General features: G+C 39.0%; 2 protein-coding genes across 4 annotated transcripts; one reads left to right on the top strand and one right to left on the bottom strand.

Annotated features, from left to right (window-relative positions):
• The first annotated feature begins 226 nt into the window (after positions 1-226).
• On the top strand, positions 227-2020 carry polr3k (polymerase (RNA) III (DNA directed) polypeptide K). Its single transcript, XM_071920686.2, has 3 exons — positions 227-494; positions 1009-1096; positions 1863-2020. The coding sequence occupies exons 1-3, from the start codon at positions 384-386 to the stop codon at positions 1988-1990; spliced, it is 327 nt and encodes a 108-aa protein (XP_071776787.1). The 5' UTR covers positions 227-383; the 3' UTR covers positions 1991-2020.
• Positions 2021-2269: 249 nt separating this feature from the next.
• Positions 2270-14355, bottom strand: cdip1 (cell death-inducing p53 target 1). 3 transcript variants are annotated; one of them, XM_071920685.2, is made up of 5 exons: positions 14266-14355; positions 8282-8433; positions 6915-7076; positions 5971-6247; positions 2270-4459 (listed from the first exon to the last, which is right to left on the bottom strand). In XM_071920685.2, exons 2-5 carry the CDS (start codon positions 8355-8357, stop codon positions 4348-4350), a joined length of 627 nt encoding a protein of 208 aa, XP_071776786.1. In that variant the 5' UTR covers positions 8358-8433; positions 14266-14355; the 3' UTR covers positions 2270-4347. The 3 variants fall into 3 exon arrangements, with proteins under 3 accessions (XP_071776786.1, XP_078140934.1, XP_078140933.1); XM_078284808.1 differs by having other exon boundaries at positions 6915-7073; XM_078284807.1 differs by lacking the exon at positions 14266-14355 and adding an exon at positions 11338-11479.
• Between the last annotated feature and the right edge of the window lie 1695 nt (positions 14356-16050).

Raw genomic sequence — 16050 nt, 5'->3', positions numbered from 1 at the left:
AACCGCAAGTCAGTATAAATAGTTCCCGGTAGTGACAGTAAATTCAGTCACAGTTTCTCTGCCCTTTCGTTGATAAGTAAATATAACCTGCAAAATGTAATATTAAGTAGAACTAATGTTATTTTATGTTATGTTGTATTTTGGGGGGCTGTGGTCATTGAATTACTACAAGAACATTTCCTCTCGTTTTATTTTGTTTCCCACCGAGCAGAAAAAGGAGCAACACCTGCCTTCGGCTCATCTTCCGCTGCTCCGCATGTGTTTTAAACTGAACTATAAAAACGCCAAACTACACCCAGAGAAACCCGAGTGGAGTTAACCAGCTGTGTAAGCTATTGTGCTTACATTGACTCTGTTTTTTTGTTTGTATAGGTAACGGTAACATGCTTCTTTTCTGTCCAACATGCGGGAATGTTTTGATTGTCGAGGAAGGACAGAAGTGCCTGAGGTTCGCCTGCAACACCTGTCCCTACGTACATAACATTACAAGAAAGGTAAGTCAGGCTACGGTGACATGTCACGGCACAAATTAATACCTTTTTATGGAATATTTTTCGAGTTTTGTAACATGTTGATCGATGAGTGTAGCGAGCAAGCTCCAACTAGCATACAGCTGCTGCAGCAAGCAAAGCACATCCTGACTTCCTAGCTTAATTTTGTCTAATTTAAAAGCCCAGATAAGACATGACAATCTGTAAACACCCATGTATGTAGTTCAGTATGAGTTTCATGTTGTCATTATAAAGCATTCAGTAAGTAGCATTCAGCAAATGTTTTTTTTTCCCACCATCATGCCACATTTCTTCAGTATCCTTTATAAAGCTCTACTGTCCCTCCAGGTTCAAACTAGAGGTTTCCTAGATTCAGATATTCTGTAGTGCTGTACATCCAGATATCAATTTAAAATCTTATTTTACTGTCAGTGTCCATGCTTTGTATTGGAAGTGCATCTGCTCCTAGTTTCACAGCTGGTTTCTGCAGCTTGACACATTTCTTCCCCCATTACAGGTAAACAACAGGAAGTATCCCAAGCTAAAAGAGGTGGATGATGTTCTTGGTGGAGCTGCAGCTTGGGAGAATGTGGATTCTACTCCTGGTAAGTGGTGCATGGCATCTAGGCCTCTCCAACACACCTCTAGCCAGCCCACATGAGTTATGTTCACGGGCCAACTGGAGGAAGAGTCTTCTGCCTTCAGCTCTTCACAGCTGAATGTGGCGGACCAAAGATAGATCTGAAGCAGGATTTTGTCTGTCAGCTCTACAAAAGATCCACTTTGCACTACCAATGCCTCACAGCCTTCTCAAGGCAGTAAAACCCTGGCAGTGCTGCTACATGGGCCAGGTCTTGTCTTTTAATGGATACTTGTAGTGTGATTGTTTAATCTCCTGTGACACACTGTGTCTTGTCTGCACGACATGTGAGGCCCTGTTACATTTTGTATTGCACAGCGTGTCAGTCATGTATTGTGTAAACTGTCTTGTGAAGTGTCAGCACCAATTGACAAAATCAAATTCCTTGAGCGCCTGTTATACTTGGCAAATAAAAGCAATTCTGATTTTACACTGAAGCTTTCACAAAAGCCAGATGTGTAAAGCAAAATTTTTACTAGAGTGAATAGAGATTGAATCCACACATTTTCATTTTATCTTTTTGTTCTGATGGTTTTGTTCCTTGTTTATGTTGCATTCATTTGAATCTTAAATTAGGTGAGGTTTTAAAGCCTGTATTGGATTGGCCCAACTGCACAATTTGATATAACTTTTAACAGCATTATTTTATTTACACAATAGACCAAGTGTTGCAACTCCTCTAATCCTCGTTATTCCAGGGTAACTCATCATATTTGTATTTGTGTTTACAGAACCTTGTCCCAAGTGTGAGCACCCTCGGGCGTACTTCATGCAGCTTCAGACGAGATCAGCAGATGAACCAATGACGACGTTCTACAAATGCTGCAATGCCCAGTGTGGACATCTATGGAGAGACTGAGACCTTTGCACATTAAACATTTTAGGCATACTTAGTGCTGATCTACCATAGATTTCTCCATAACTTCCTCTTTCCTCTCATTTTTGAGACTATATTTTTTGCTATCAGTCTCTGGTAGTTCTTGAAATTATTTAAGTGGTTTGCGCATTGTGCACTTGTCTCCTCAGGCTTAACTGAAGATCCCTTTTTTCGCCTTTTGCCTTTGGCTGTTTACATGAGTTATATCATTCAATTTACAATTCATTTTCAAAATAACATTAAAAAGAATCCATTTCAATGGAAAGTCTGAATCATGTTCTGATTTTTATTGATAAAATAGTACCTGTATGCAACAGTCAAACAAATTTTGATTTACATAGTTATACATATCACAGACATTTAGAGAGCAATGCAGACCAGCGTTATCCACAACAATGGCATACAGTACTTCGTATTAAAAGTTCAATGCAATCCTTCAACTCAAAATGTACTGCTTTTCTTGCACAACTAGCCTCAAGTCACATTTCTGTAAAAAGATTCAAAAGCACACCGAGTCGGGGAACCAGCCAGTGAGAAGTATTCAGTAACGTATGGTTCATGCAGAGATACTCTGCATCTGATGGGCAGTGGGGGGTGGCTGATGGGCATGCTGTGGCTCAACATACTGGCTGTCATGTTGGTCATGTGGTATTAGTTAATATCATTGATGGAATCACAATGTACTTTTGCGAGATGTCTCAATGAAGCTTATCCTTAGCAAAGAGTTAATATTACTAGGTTGTTTTTTTTTTTGTTATTACAATATTACAGTCAAGACAGATGTACCTGTATTTGCTTTAGGTGTTATCTAACATGCATCCGAGCAATGCAAGTAATCTTAAAGGGATAATGTATTAGTTGGATTACAGGCCTACATAGCGTTGCGTTATGATGGTGCCACTGATACAGGTGATTTGTTTGCCAACATACTCTTCCTTTTTAAACTACGGACCTGTTCTCTCTGGCACCAGAGAGTCATCAGCCAACACCATCGTCAGTGAAAGGTTAATGTAGTTTGAACTGGTGCAGACGGACACAGGACCGTCCGCAGACTGGACATTTGGCCAGAGAGACGACACAAGATTACTGTGATGTCCTGCAGAGCGTCTCCATCGATAATATTGAAACCCTGCAGCAGAGCAGATTTACTGCCAGCACTGCTTTCATTCCACTCCATTCTGAACAAATACATGTAAAGTGGGTTTCGCTCCTGGCTGATGAATCAATTGGCAAAACAACAGGCTCTGTAAAACCCAAAATTATATACTATTTTTACTACTAAAGTGACCTGGTAAACCATTGGATTTTTCTTAATCAAGAACTCTCACAGACAAAAGTGATTATGTTGTGGCAATGTTGTTTTCATAAATGCATCAAAGTTTACATTGGGAAATCTGAAGTTCAACTCAAAGTGCAAATATTTGCTTTATTATCAAAACTAACTACATTATGATGAACAAAGGGCATTGATGTGTAACAGCTCGACCTGAATTCACTGAACATTTTGACTAGTGACTATAGCCCAGAAGATTCATTAACATAGCGAGTAACATGTCAATCTTGGTCGTTCCCAAGCAAGCAAATAAATTAGTTTATCGAGACAAAAATAAAAGTTTAGTAAATTTACTCACATTCAAAGGAGGGTCATATTATTCAGGATATAGGAAAACTAGGTGAATTAGAACATAAATAATGATAAGACATGGACGAAAATGTTTATAGTTCTCAATATTAACATGTTAAAATAATAGATAAAATATTTAAAATAAATAGAAAAACAAAAACACTGACCCAGCAAAAATTTACTTCAATATATTTGCTTCTCAGCAAGATTCACAGATGATTTCAACTAAAATAAAGTGACAATTTTCACAGCTTTCCCTAAGTGAGGCTATCTGTCTATCCTTAGATTTTTTTTTTTTTTTAATATATATATATAGATATATATATATCTATATATATATATATATTTTTTTTTTTTTTCAACCCTAAATGCATACTATCCAATGCCTTTTCCTCCACCAATTGCTTTTTCATTCATACCAGATGTATCTGTGTGTCTGCCACTTATCCATCTCTGTGGATGTTTTGGTGCCCTTGATCTCCTGTAGTCCAGTGTGAGATTTGTACAATTGAACTACATGTTTATACATAAATGCAGAATGCTGAAAGATATATACAGTAAATACTCGGTGAACTAATGATAAAACCGCACCTACTAAAGAGGGCTACACAACACTGAGCAAAAATGGGGAAAAAAGCCTGTCACTACCAGCAGGAGGAGCTGTGAATTTATGTGTGTGCATATACATGTCTCTCTGGAGCAGAGCTGTCGGTGGTTAGCATATACGCTTGTATGTGTAGATGTAGCCCTTACAGTAAGGGCAGGTGTGTGTCACATCCTTGAGGTCATCGATCAGACAGGGAATCAAGCAGCAGCCAAGATCGCACCTGGAAATGAGGAACAAACAGACGACAAATGAATGTTACAAATTCAAAACCCTGTGAATGAATGTGACGCTCACAATAATCATTAGAACGTATTTCAATATCAATATATAATGATACCTGCTAACATGCATGTTAAATAATCAAATTGATGTTCATCGCATTGAACTGCATGGTTATATAAGTAAGATCGAACTCTATAATTTTCAAAAAAGATTTCCCAATTTGTTTCAGAACTCATTTTTTGAGAGATTTACTTTTATCTAAGTATTTGCTTTTCTCACTAATTTAGAAGACAGAATTTTGTATCACGATAAGTCAATATCAACATTTCATCAAGATATGATTCTATTGAAAGACAATAATATTGAACTATTTACCAGCCCTACTTAAGAGATGTTTTTAATCAGAAATTTAAAGATCAAAACACAGAAACAAAAGAAAAAAAGGAAAATAATAGAAAACCCAACCTAAGATACCCTACAGTAAAGGGTTCTGCTTCCTCTGTGTTGTCCAATCATCCCTATGAGGCCTAGTCAAGTCCTATTTGCTGTCATCATAATTCTTTCTTTCTTGATTGTAGCAGTGTCATTAAGGATAATATATTCCTAACCATTCCTAACCTTCCGTTATCCTTTAAAGTTCATTCAATGTTAATGTTAACGTCCATTCGCTTACATGTAATGCTGAACAGAAATGAACGGGTATTAATTACTTTCTGCAAAGTCCTAAAACATGACTGGCCATCAAATATCCTTTCCATATTACTGCCAATTTATCCCTTAACTCAGATTAATCAAATGTAAGTTGTGTATACTACATTCTGTATTGGTGACTTAGTGGAGGACACCTTGGTCATAAGAAATACAATTTCAAGTCCACTACTTGAAAAACATCCTGAAGCATATTATGTTACCCTGAGACACAGAACATCTGAAAATAAATTAATCGAAACTGTATAATACGGGACCTTTAAAACTTGAAGGACAGGCAGAAACCCATCCTTGGAAACTTGACTCTCCCATCTCTGTACAACACGCTCCCCACTGATGTTACCACCCAAGCCTCTCTGACAGCCAGAGAAACCCTGTATGTTGTTACAGAGCCACTGTCACTGATGGAAGGCTTTAAGCTGCTGTTTCTTTTGTTTTGACCGTACATGCATAATACATAATCCACAATATACACTTTCACATGCATACCTATAAGCAGGCATGTACAAGAATACATACTCTTACATGTATGGACATTACCATACCAATACATTTAGGGTGTATATAAAGGATGAGATGGGAGTGAAGCAAACAGAATAACTTTACACCCGACCCTGGAACCCGCTACAAACAAGTGTAAGTGTCTAAAGGCCATCTGCTATCAGACCCACCTACCACCTCATCCTCGTCCACAAGCAAACAATACATATTAATTATATATACACATGAATCAATCTACATCAATTATTTCAGGAGGCACTGACCCAGCATGTTACAATGTTCTGCTCGTCACTCACTCACCCCACAAAGAAGCAGAAGAGGCAGAAGAGCGTGTTCATCAGGCCGACATCGTGGGAGATGCGGGTGATGATTGCCTGCTGGCAGTGCGGACACACAGTCTGCACCGGTGTGGACTGGAACATCTCCCCCTGCAGTACGGTTACGGTGGTGGCTGCTCCCGGGGGAGCCAAGACGGTAGCTGTGTGGCCTCCCATATGGGCGAAGTGACTGGGACCGGGGCCCATCTGTCCTGGCATGGGGTGAGGAAAGTGACCGGGTGGCGGTGGGTAGAAGCTGCCTGCAGAGAAACAAACAACTTACTTGAGGTGCTAAATTTATATACGAATCTAGGGACAGGTGTGGTTAATTGTACTGAGCTGGTCAACCTTACAAAAAAAGCTATTATTCATGAGATATCTAGGCTTTCCCACAGTTAATTGAGGTGATAGGAGCTCACAGGGTGGGGGTTATGCCCAATAAGAATAAACTTAATAAATATCTTGCTCAACTTATTTTTTTTTTTATATGAAAGGGAAATAAACTCATTAGTTTGTATTGGGTTTGACCAGCCAAATTCATAACAGCTTGCTTGTAATTTAATGAAAACTACCAGTCAATGCAGAGAAAAAGGCAGTGCATCAACACTTTACACAGGGTACGCTGATATTATAATGTTAACATTAGCTAAAGCTGTTGTTGCTTTTCTCACACACCATGTGATGCTCCCACATTATTACTCTTATGGTTGCAATGCCACTTTTCACCAACAGATGCCACCATTGGACACTGTGTTTAACAATGGTTTGGTTTCCATGTAAATAAACGCATCAATAATGGAATTTAGGAATTTTCTTTTATATTTTTAGTATTTTATTGCTAGGGCAGCCCACCTTCACTATAAAGTGCCATGTGAAATCTTGGATATCAATTGTGTACAAAAGGCATTTTCAGAAAGGCTGCGGTACCTGGTGGTGGCGGCATTGGCATTGGCATGGGCATGGGCATGGGCCCTTCTCCAGGGACATGAGGGGGCAGGAAGCCCGGCTGTGAGGCCTCGTAAGGTGGAGGACCATAGTCTGGAGGCAGGGGCTGTCCCTGTGGAGGACCTGTTCTTATAGGAGCTGCTTCTGAAGGAGAACACACATAAAAAAAAAATAAACATGTCAATGGATCCATCAGAGTCCACAGAGGTTTGAGTCTCACAGTAAACAAATGGATATCTTTGATGTCATGAATTGCAATAGTGTAGCTTATATGCAACTATAGTAGTATGCAAGTGTAGCTTTAACGCATGCATGCACACACACAGGCAACGCCTGTGAATCAATGTGTGTGCTTATTTGCATAACACATACAAGGGGTATTCTCTAGGTCGCATTTCTGCATTTTAAGCTGTTGGTATACATGCGTGATGTGCTTTAGATGCTTTTAAGCTGCTCTATGGCAACAACAAGTGTTACATCAGTGTCACCAGAGCCATTCAGTACGACCCTGTATGGATGGATCAGCCACTAGTGCTGTATCATAATAGTACAATTCCCAAAGGTTTATTGGCTACTTTGAAAGTTTAGACATCAAAATAAACATAATGTGAAACCAAAGTCCAACTACCTGTCAGCTTTTGCCACTAGCTGAAGCTCTATTCTTCTTCCATGACAGTTTTTTGGACTTTGGTTAGTGAATCAGAGAAGTGCACTTGTTAACAGACACTATGGCTATTTTCAAGTCTCCAAGGTGACGCTTCCCCCAAGCCTTACCAACAAATTATTCAAATGAGGTGTTCAGAGGCATGTGCCAGGGCTTGATGATACTGAATCTTTGGATCCATTACCAATTTTGATAGTTATGAAACAAAATAGCTGATTTCCAACATATATCCAAATAACATTTTTTGGTTTTTAGAAGTGTCCTTCAAAATATGGTTCTCAAAGAGTAAGAGACACAAATAGAATCCAAAAACAAATCTTTATCTTGCAGCGCTGGTAGACCTTAAATGAAAACAATAGGTCTGGAGATGAAATGAGGAGATCACAATGCTATGAAAAATTATGTATTGAGATATTCTGCAAAAGACTTGCCTACATTGCATTTTCTGGTGACCTTTTTAATCCATTCAACATCAACAGTTGGATTTAAGTCAACAGTAATATCTATGAATGGCCAATATAAGCTAAAAAAAAACAAAAAAAACACCAATACATCTGAGGCTCAAGAACATTCCCAACAAAGCTACTAACACATAACCTTGTATGTTATTCATCACAACAGTGGTTCTAAATGAGCTTTTAAATTAACATGTTTAGTTAGAGATGCTTAGAAAAACTTTTATTACCAGGTTGTCCACTCTTCTCCTCGATGAGAGGGGCGCTGGGGCCTCCAGGGTAAGGAGGAGGAGGGTCACTGGACATACTGGCCGGATCTCTGGACAGGGATAAGGGGTTGGAGATGGAGCTCCACTCACAGCTCTCCTTGGACTCAATCGCTCTGAGAGGAAAGCACATACAGTGAAAGTCTCGTGGCTCATTACCCTCAGACACAGCTGCTTCTCCCAAGTCACAAAATGTTCCAACAACATTCAAATAGGCTCATGAGGTAATTTGTGTCAGTGCTGATAGCAGTTTGCACAGGGGCCAAGTTTCAGGATGACTGGCTAAAATGCAGTGGAGTTTTAACCAAATTCATGATGGGCCACGCTCTTTCTTGAGTTCATTGATTAATAGTGTCAATGTTGTTTATTTGTTGGCCTAGTTTACAGAGTATTGTGCGGCATTATTTATGCTGCTTTTGGCCACATGACACAGGTGTTATTTAGTTTCCCAACAGAGTTGGGAAACTGTGCTAATACAACAGAAACCACGCCCCGCTGTCTGCGATTGGACAAAGGCATGTTCATCGGTCATTGGCCAATTGGACTACACTCAAGTCTAGTTCCACTGAGAAAGTGAACGGTTACTCAGGAAGAAGAAAACAACAAATAGTATGAACATGCCTTGAATTTGTTTACACCCTCTCAGTAAATTAGAAACGTTTTTGGAACAATGATGGACTCAATGTTAAAAAGGTGTAGTAGGTGTAATAAAGTTAGTTTAGTTAGTGAACATGTTGTCTTACTGTTACTCAACAACAAACAGCAGTGGCAAAAAGAATCAATTTGGCAATTAAGAGGATGATTCAACAGATTATTTCATCTACAGGAAAAAAGTTTCTCAATTTTGTGAGGTCAATTTAGTTGTATTTGATCTTCAGATAGTGTGTAGTACGTATTTGCAAAGATGATAATCCATAGCAATGAATGAGTACCCTGATAGTCATCAGGGCAGTGAATTTCTCCTGTGTCAAGGCCGGGATAAATAGTTGTGATTATTCTGCAGTACAGGTTTAACTGAAAAATATCATCTGTATCTGTCTGAAAATAACAGACAGGGTGGTGTTATCCATAGTCCAATCTCAGAGCTACAAATTCTGTGGGGGGCGTGGTTTCTGCTTCTTACCCCAAGCTCTGTTGGGAAGCTACATTGTGTTGGTCTCAATGAAAATTAAACAAATACATTTTGGAAGTTTGGGATTTTCCAGTCAAGGCACTATTCTTTTGTTATGGTGGCCTGCCATGACTGTATAGCACTGCAGGAAACCCTGGTTTACAAGAAACCATGAACCAAGTATTTCCGGCTTTCACCTGACACAGACCTCAAACACTGCCATTGCCTGAGAACAATGCTAAATTGCGTATACAAGGTTTCAAGAGATGTTTGGGGCTAAAAATCAAAGGTTTTTTCCAAAGGAAACAGATTGTGGCTCTTTCAGTTTCCGTCTCAAGACAAAGCAAAAGCACAAAGACAGGACTGGAGTCATCATACTATAAAGCAAGGAATCTCTCTTGGCGGGTGTATTGCTGGGGACCCAAGGACGTCGGATTTGGTGCAATTTGGACACGCGACACGTTCAATATTAATAAACATTGAATAAACAAGCGAACAGCGCTCTGTGCAGCAGTGGGGCGAACAGCGCTCTGTGCAGCTGGGGGGGCAAACGGGCACTGCACTAGTAACTTCTAATGTGAGAGGAGCTGGAAGAAAAAAGTTGATCCATTTACCTGACAGTCTGGCTGACATACAAAGTGGAAAAGACCAGCAAACAACAAATCACTGCTGTGTTTGCATTAGGGCTGCAGCTATCGATTATTTTAGTAATCGAGTATTCTACTGATTATTCCATCGATTAATCGAGTAATCGGATAAGAAATACTTTTGCTTTATTAAAGAGCAATAGTAAATATACAAAAGAGAAAAGCTGTCCGCACGAAGCTGTCCATACGACACTGTGATTTACTGAAAACAAGGTGAAATAATTATTATTATTGATATTTATTACTAGGCCTAAATATCATACAAGTTCATAAGACTGGCTAATGTACATTTATTTACTATGTTGAAGGGTTGCCCTACACCTGCTGACCCTACTCACTGCAATCAAACTAAACTGAATATACCTGCTGTATTGGACTGGTGCATTTTAGGCTCCAATTGCTACTTACACCACCTGATATTTTGCTTTCTGGGGTATTTTATGCATCACTGTGAGGGGAGTAGGTGTGTGTGTGTGTGTGTGCGTGTGTGTGTGTGTGTGACTATCATGATAATAACATGAATGAAGCTCAGGCTTTCACAAATTGACTGCAGCATTTTATTTTCTGTGGTTATTTTCTTGAGCAAATAATTAACGTGCATTCTTTACTAGCCTTCATCTCATCCCGTTTTAATATTAAGTGCTGACTCCGCCCACCCGGCCAGTTTCGGCGTACGCCGGTAGCAATTACAAGTGGACCCTATCCTACAGTCCCTGCTCTCAGCGGAGGGAAGGAGCTACGCTGTGTGTGGGAAGCGCTGTGACCGTCAGACCTCTCTGGATTAGACAAGCAAGTAGAGAAAACCGGCATCAGCCGAACCAATTTATTGCCAAATGCTTTGGGATTCAACACATTAACATTGCGTCCCATGGTCAGAAAAAGTCGGCAGATTTGTCGCTAGTCGCTTTTGAGAAATAAAGTCGCCAGGGGGGTCTGAAAAGTCGCTAAGTCTAGCGACAAAGTCGCCAAGTTGGCAACACTGGATCCGAAACTTTGGACACTTTCTGTCGTTTTCTCTGGCCTGTCTCTTCTCTTCGCCCCTCGCTATTTTCTCTCTCTTTCTCCAGCGCGTTGTGCAACAGTAATAATCATCCGTGCGAAACACTTGAGTGTGTATATAGTTATATGGATTAAACGAAGCTTCGATGCAAAGAATTTGCATCGATGATTTTTAGTAATCGAGTTACTCGAGGAATCGTTTCAGCCCTAGTTTGCATGTTTTAAATAATTAAGTGATGGAGCAAACATTAAATCAACCTTACCTCACTTTATTAACTGACTAGCTGCAAGACCCTTTCTCCGTCTCTCTTCTCTCTCGCAGCACTCTATGTAAACTACAGCCCCGTTTCATTAGTCGTTTTGACCTGCCCTTGTTGACTTCCTCTTAGCATTTCCCCTCAGGGGAATCCTCGCTGCCATCTTAAGTACCATTCCATTACTCTGATAAGTCAAGTGAACCTTCTGAGATCGACCCTTCAAGGGCCGAGGGAGCGAGTTAACAGTGATGTAGACTTCAGGAGTGCCTTTTTCCCAGAATTCATTGTGATTGTTCGTCATTTTCTGTGCACGACAATGGCTGACCAAGTGATATATAAGTCAACAAACAATATTTAGAAGACTTATTTATGAAATGAACTCACTTCAAAATGTTAAACTGGCAATATGTTAAACCTCAGGGCAAAGTGTGGTGCTGTCCCTACAGTCCAGCCCAATAATATGAGAACAGGATTGTGGGAAGATTTGCAGCTAAGGTGTGATGTTTCATAGTTAAAGAGAAATTTTCACAATAATAGAATTTAACTTCCTTTGATTAATTAGCTACTGCTCAAAAGGCCCTTTTCACATTCTGTTTCTCAATGCTTCTGCATTGAGAAACCGGTGCATTACAACTTCCTGTTGCCAGCTCTGTCCTTCACTAAATTGCTCCACAACCTGCCCCAAATTTTTAATTTGTTACATTATGTATCTAGTGCTAGTAACCATTACAATTTTGTTGTTTTTGTTGGATTGGTTTGTCAGTAAGTCACAAAAAGAAACTTGCCACAGGAAGTTGTAATGCACTGGTTTAGCTGTTACCATGACGATGTGAAAAGGGCCTAGAGGACAAACATGCTTTGTAGAAAATGATTTTCTCAAATGCTGTACACCATGATGAAATTTGACAGCACACAGGTATAAAGGTGTGGAGTGTCATCCCCGGCTTTAGAACTAACCAACCTGAATCCTCTTCCTGTCACTTATGGCCAGTGGGTGAAAACATTAGTGACTGACCATGAACTAAGACATCCAGAAAGGTCACACAACATTTCATTTTTAGTTTTGGGATAATTAGCATTAACCTCTTGTTAGCAATCACTAACAATGTTATTGATCATCAATATGGAGACAGTCAATTTCCCTCAAAATAAAACCTAAGCCATTCAATTTAGTTCTATAAGGTTTAGTAAGAGTAAAAATAGAAATTGCTTGTTAAGACTTGGATTTGATTTTAAGAGATTTGTTGGCTGGCCACTGCCCAGAGACTCACACTACCATTGCTATACGACATCCACAACACTTGATACTGTGTGTGAAACCAAAACTTCTCAATAATAGTAAAATAAGTGTTCAAATATATGGTCCACACTGGACACCAGCTTCTACTGGTGCCAGTAATATACAATAAAACATAAATTCCTATGTGTCCATCCATGTATGACAACTAAAAAGCTTGCAGGTTTGTACTGTGAGCTTACTTCTGCACCTGGGACTGCTCAAATCATCAAATCAATCAACATGCTTTGCTGTGGTACTGTGATACTGGTTGGTACTGTGATGAATAGTACCCAGACATAATATTTTGATCTTGCAACAACACAACACTAGCATCAAAACGTTTAGGAAAGCCTCTGTAGAGGCAAATGTAAAAACAGGTTTTAAGTTAAACTCACCCCTGACAAATAATACTTGCAAAAATGTGTGCATGCCTGTCGTGTACACAACACACACACAAAGAACATTAACCAAAAGTGTAACAACCTGTAATACAGTAAAAGTTTACAAGTCAGTTAATCTGGCTACATCTGCATAATAATCTTTAGTAGCCTAAATGGTCAACATCAAAACAGACAAAGCCATAATTCATGGGCAAAGCCTACAATAATTTCTCAGGGTTAAATTCTTAAATGACTGCATATCTGAGAGTGACTACCCAAATGAGTGTAAGGCCTGACACTTTTGGCTAAATCAAATGGAATTTCCAACTTTAAAATGTGTTAAAACTGAGGCTACTTTCAATTATTAGCCAGAAAGAGAGCAGGGATATCACATTTGGAAGTTAAAAGGGTTCTAACAATCTGGTGGATTTCATTCTGGGCATTTCTATTAATATTAATAGACGTATGAATAAATAATGGCACTTTGATCAGTCTTGTATAGCCCGATCCCGCCCAGTCTCCTAGTTTACTTTCCCTTTCTCATTCTAGTCCGGACAAGTGCCCTCCTGTCCCAGCCCTCTAATCATGCTCATAAAGATAAAGTTGACCACACGGTGACAGACTGGATACAATAAAAACAAACAAGGTGGCAAACCAGTGCGATCAGCGACATTAAGATCGGTAGCTGCTAGCAAGTCACTTAACCTTATCAATGTTCCTGACTGGGAGACATCACTCTTAACTGAATGCTAACGTTAGTTAGCTAGCTAATGTTTTTATCTTTAACCAGATAATCCAGCCCAACACTACTTTCACAACTATCCATGAATAACTTACGTAATGATGGCTAGCGTTAGCCTGCATAATGTTAAACTGGGGCGCTCGACTAATAGAGGCGTTTAACATTGACTAACGTTAATCAGTAGCTAGCGGTTAGCTAACGTTTGACACCATTAGCCAGCTCACCGAGGATTTTACTAGCTCTTGTAACGTGCCGAGGACCGACCGACAGCGAGTGTCGTTGGATTGTAGCTAGTAAGTTAGATAACTTGGCTAGCAAGGCTGTATTTGTTTAATGTTTAGCGAAAGTCTGTTAATGTTTGCTAGCTAACGTTAGCTAGCTAGCGTCGCTACTCTCCAGGCACAAAAACAACAGACTGACGTTAATGCCCGTCACTCACACATTATTCGGCTAAACCTGTACAGCTATATGCCATATAGTTTTACAGCGTGCGCATAATAATGTATCTATCGCTGTATTTAACGTTAAATTACCTGGTTTTGTTGGAAAGGTAGCCAACCCGTGGTCGGACTGAAAGTTGGTTGACGTTAGCAGCTAGAGCTTCCTAACAAGAGTCAGTCAACATCCGCTGAAAGGGGATTTTCACCTGACGTAATACTGATTACTTCTGTGGGCGCTTCACCAGCCTATTTTTATTTTTTATTGAAAGAAGAATGTACATCTGTACATTTAAACACCAAATCATATACAGAATTGATAAAATAACAATTTGATCCTACTGGATTTTGAATTTGTTCATAAAAAGCAATAGAAGGAAGTTTGGCTTTCGATAAGAAATTTTGCATAAATTGATATAAAACGTATTATTTAATAATTATTATTAAAATATTATTTAAATAATTCCAAAACAAAACGAACAAACAAAACAACATGACAAATCGTTGTGAAACCTTATATTTCTCAACTTTTGTCTGTGGTAGCACTTGTGCAGTATCCTGTCTTCAAAGACAGCCTACTTCTCCATACCACCATTGTCAGCTCATCAGCCAGTTCAGAAATCAACTTTGGTTTGTATTTACTATGTTTTAGATTATATGGCTATATACTGAAGACCATTAAAATGTTTTTCAATGTATTTTATTTGTTTTCCTTTAGCCAGAACGAATTTGGGAGTAGACCCTATGGGATGACACGTAATGCGTGGCAGTGGTGGAGGAAGCACACAAATTCTGCACTTAAATTTTATATAGAAGAACATAGTTAACTGAATTGAACTGAATTAAACTGAATTGAATTTAATCCAGTCTTTAAAGTGCCTTGGGCCAGAAGCCACCATTATAGCTTCAGTATGCCAGAGAGATATAGGACCAATACACTAATATGCCAATAAGATCAACCACACCCACACCCTGCACCTGTTGACCTTTGACCTTAAATCATCAGTCATTGTATGTAAATCTTATATCTCTCTTGTGCCTTAGTAGGCTATAGGCTCTAGGTGACTGAAAGCTATTTCCCTTTTCCATGAAAAATGACATCAGTTGGTGTTTTGTTAATGGTGTTCACTCTGGAGGCTATAAACCAGGCAGCCAAGACTCTGTCAGTGGTGTCATACAGATGTCTCAGTTTCCCCACAGGATCATTAAAGGGTTCATCTTATCTTATCTTTGAACTTATCTGGAGCTGCTCCGTTGACAGCAAATGGGAGAGTGACTTTCTTGATTCATAGAATATTTTTCTCTTAACCTTTTCATCCAAATGAGCTTTATTTTATAGTAGCTTTGCCAGAAAATGTTTGTGGGGTAAATGTTATGAAATATGTTACACTTCTCTTGTCTTATTTGGGATACAGAATCTATAAGGTACAAGCCATGCTTTTTTCCAGTCTACATTTTCAATTATTTATTTAACCACTGCCTATATATAGAGAGAGAACCAAACCGTGGACGTATTATATTATATTAGGGTTTTACAGTAGATTCTAATACAATGTTTATGACAGTTACATCAGTGTGTGGATCTCTGGAGTACAAAGACAAAATTGGAAAGATAGAGGAGAAAAAAGACAAGAAAAAGACATGGGAAAGGGCATTAGTCCAAACGATTGTAAAGAGACAAAATATTGCGCCTTTTTAGCTTTTTATGTTTTTAACATTTTCTAAATTATGACAATAGTTCTTACATAAGAATGCATTAAAGTTGGACTTCCTTTCATTCCATTTCATTTTGTGAATATGGTATTTTCCAAACATACATCAGTCACATAAATGTAATTTTTATCTAAAACATCATCTTGTATCTTGTATAGAATTACATCA

This window comes from Centroberyx gerrardi, chromosome 7 (genome assembly GCF_048128805.1).
Source record: "Centroberyx gerrardi isolate f3 chromosome 7, fCenGer3.hap1.cur.20231027, whole genome shotgun sequence".
NCBI classification, from domain to species: Eukaryota; Metazoa; Chordata; class Actinopteri; order Beryciformes; family Berycidae; genus Centroberyx; species Centroberyx gerrardi.
The sequence above is the reverse complement of the archived record's forward strand: the minus strand, read 5'-3'. Positions and strand labels throughout refer to the sequence as shown.

Coding starts and splice junctions, on each gene's coding strand:
- polr3k (XM_071920686.2), top strand. CDS start 384: ATGCTTCTTTTCTGTCCAACATGCGGGAATGTTTTGATTGTCGAGGAA. Junction 495..1,008: donor TACATAACATTACAAGAAAG/GTAAGTCAGGCT, acceptor CCCCCATTACAG/GTAAACAACAGGAAGTATCC. Junction 1,097..1,862: donor GAATGTGGATTCTACTCCTG/GTAAGTGGTGCA, acceptor TTGTGTTTACAG/AACCTTGTCCCAAGTGTGAG.
- cdip1 (XM_071920685.2), bottom strand. CDS start 8,357: ATGTCCAGTGACCCTCCTCCTCCTTACCCTGGAGGCCCCAGCGCCCCT. Junction 6,248..6,914: donor GCCAATGCCGCCACCACCAG/GTACCGCAGCCT, acceptor GTTTCTCTGCAG/GCAGCTTCTACCCACCGCCA. Junction 4,460..5,970: donor CTCTTCTGCTTCTTTGTGGG/GTGAGTGAGTGA, acceptor CCTCATTTCCAG/GTGCGATCTTGGCTGCTGCT.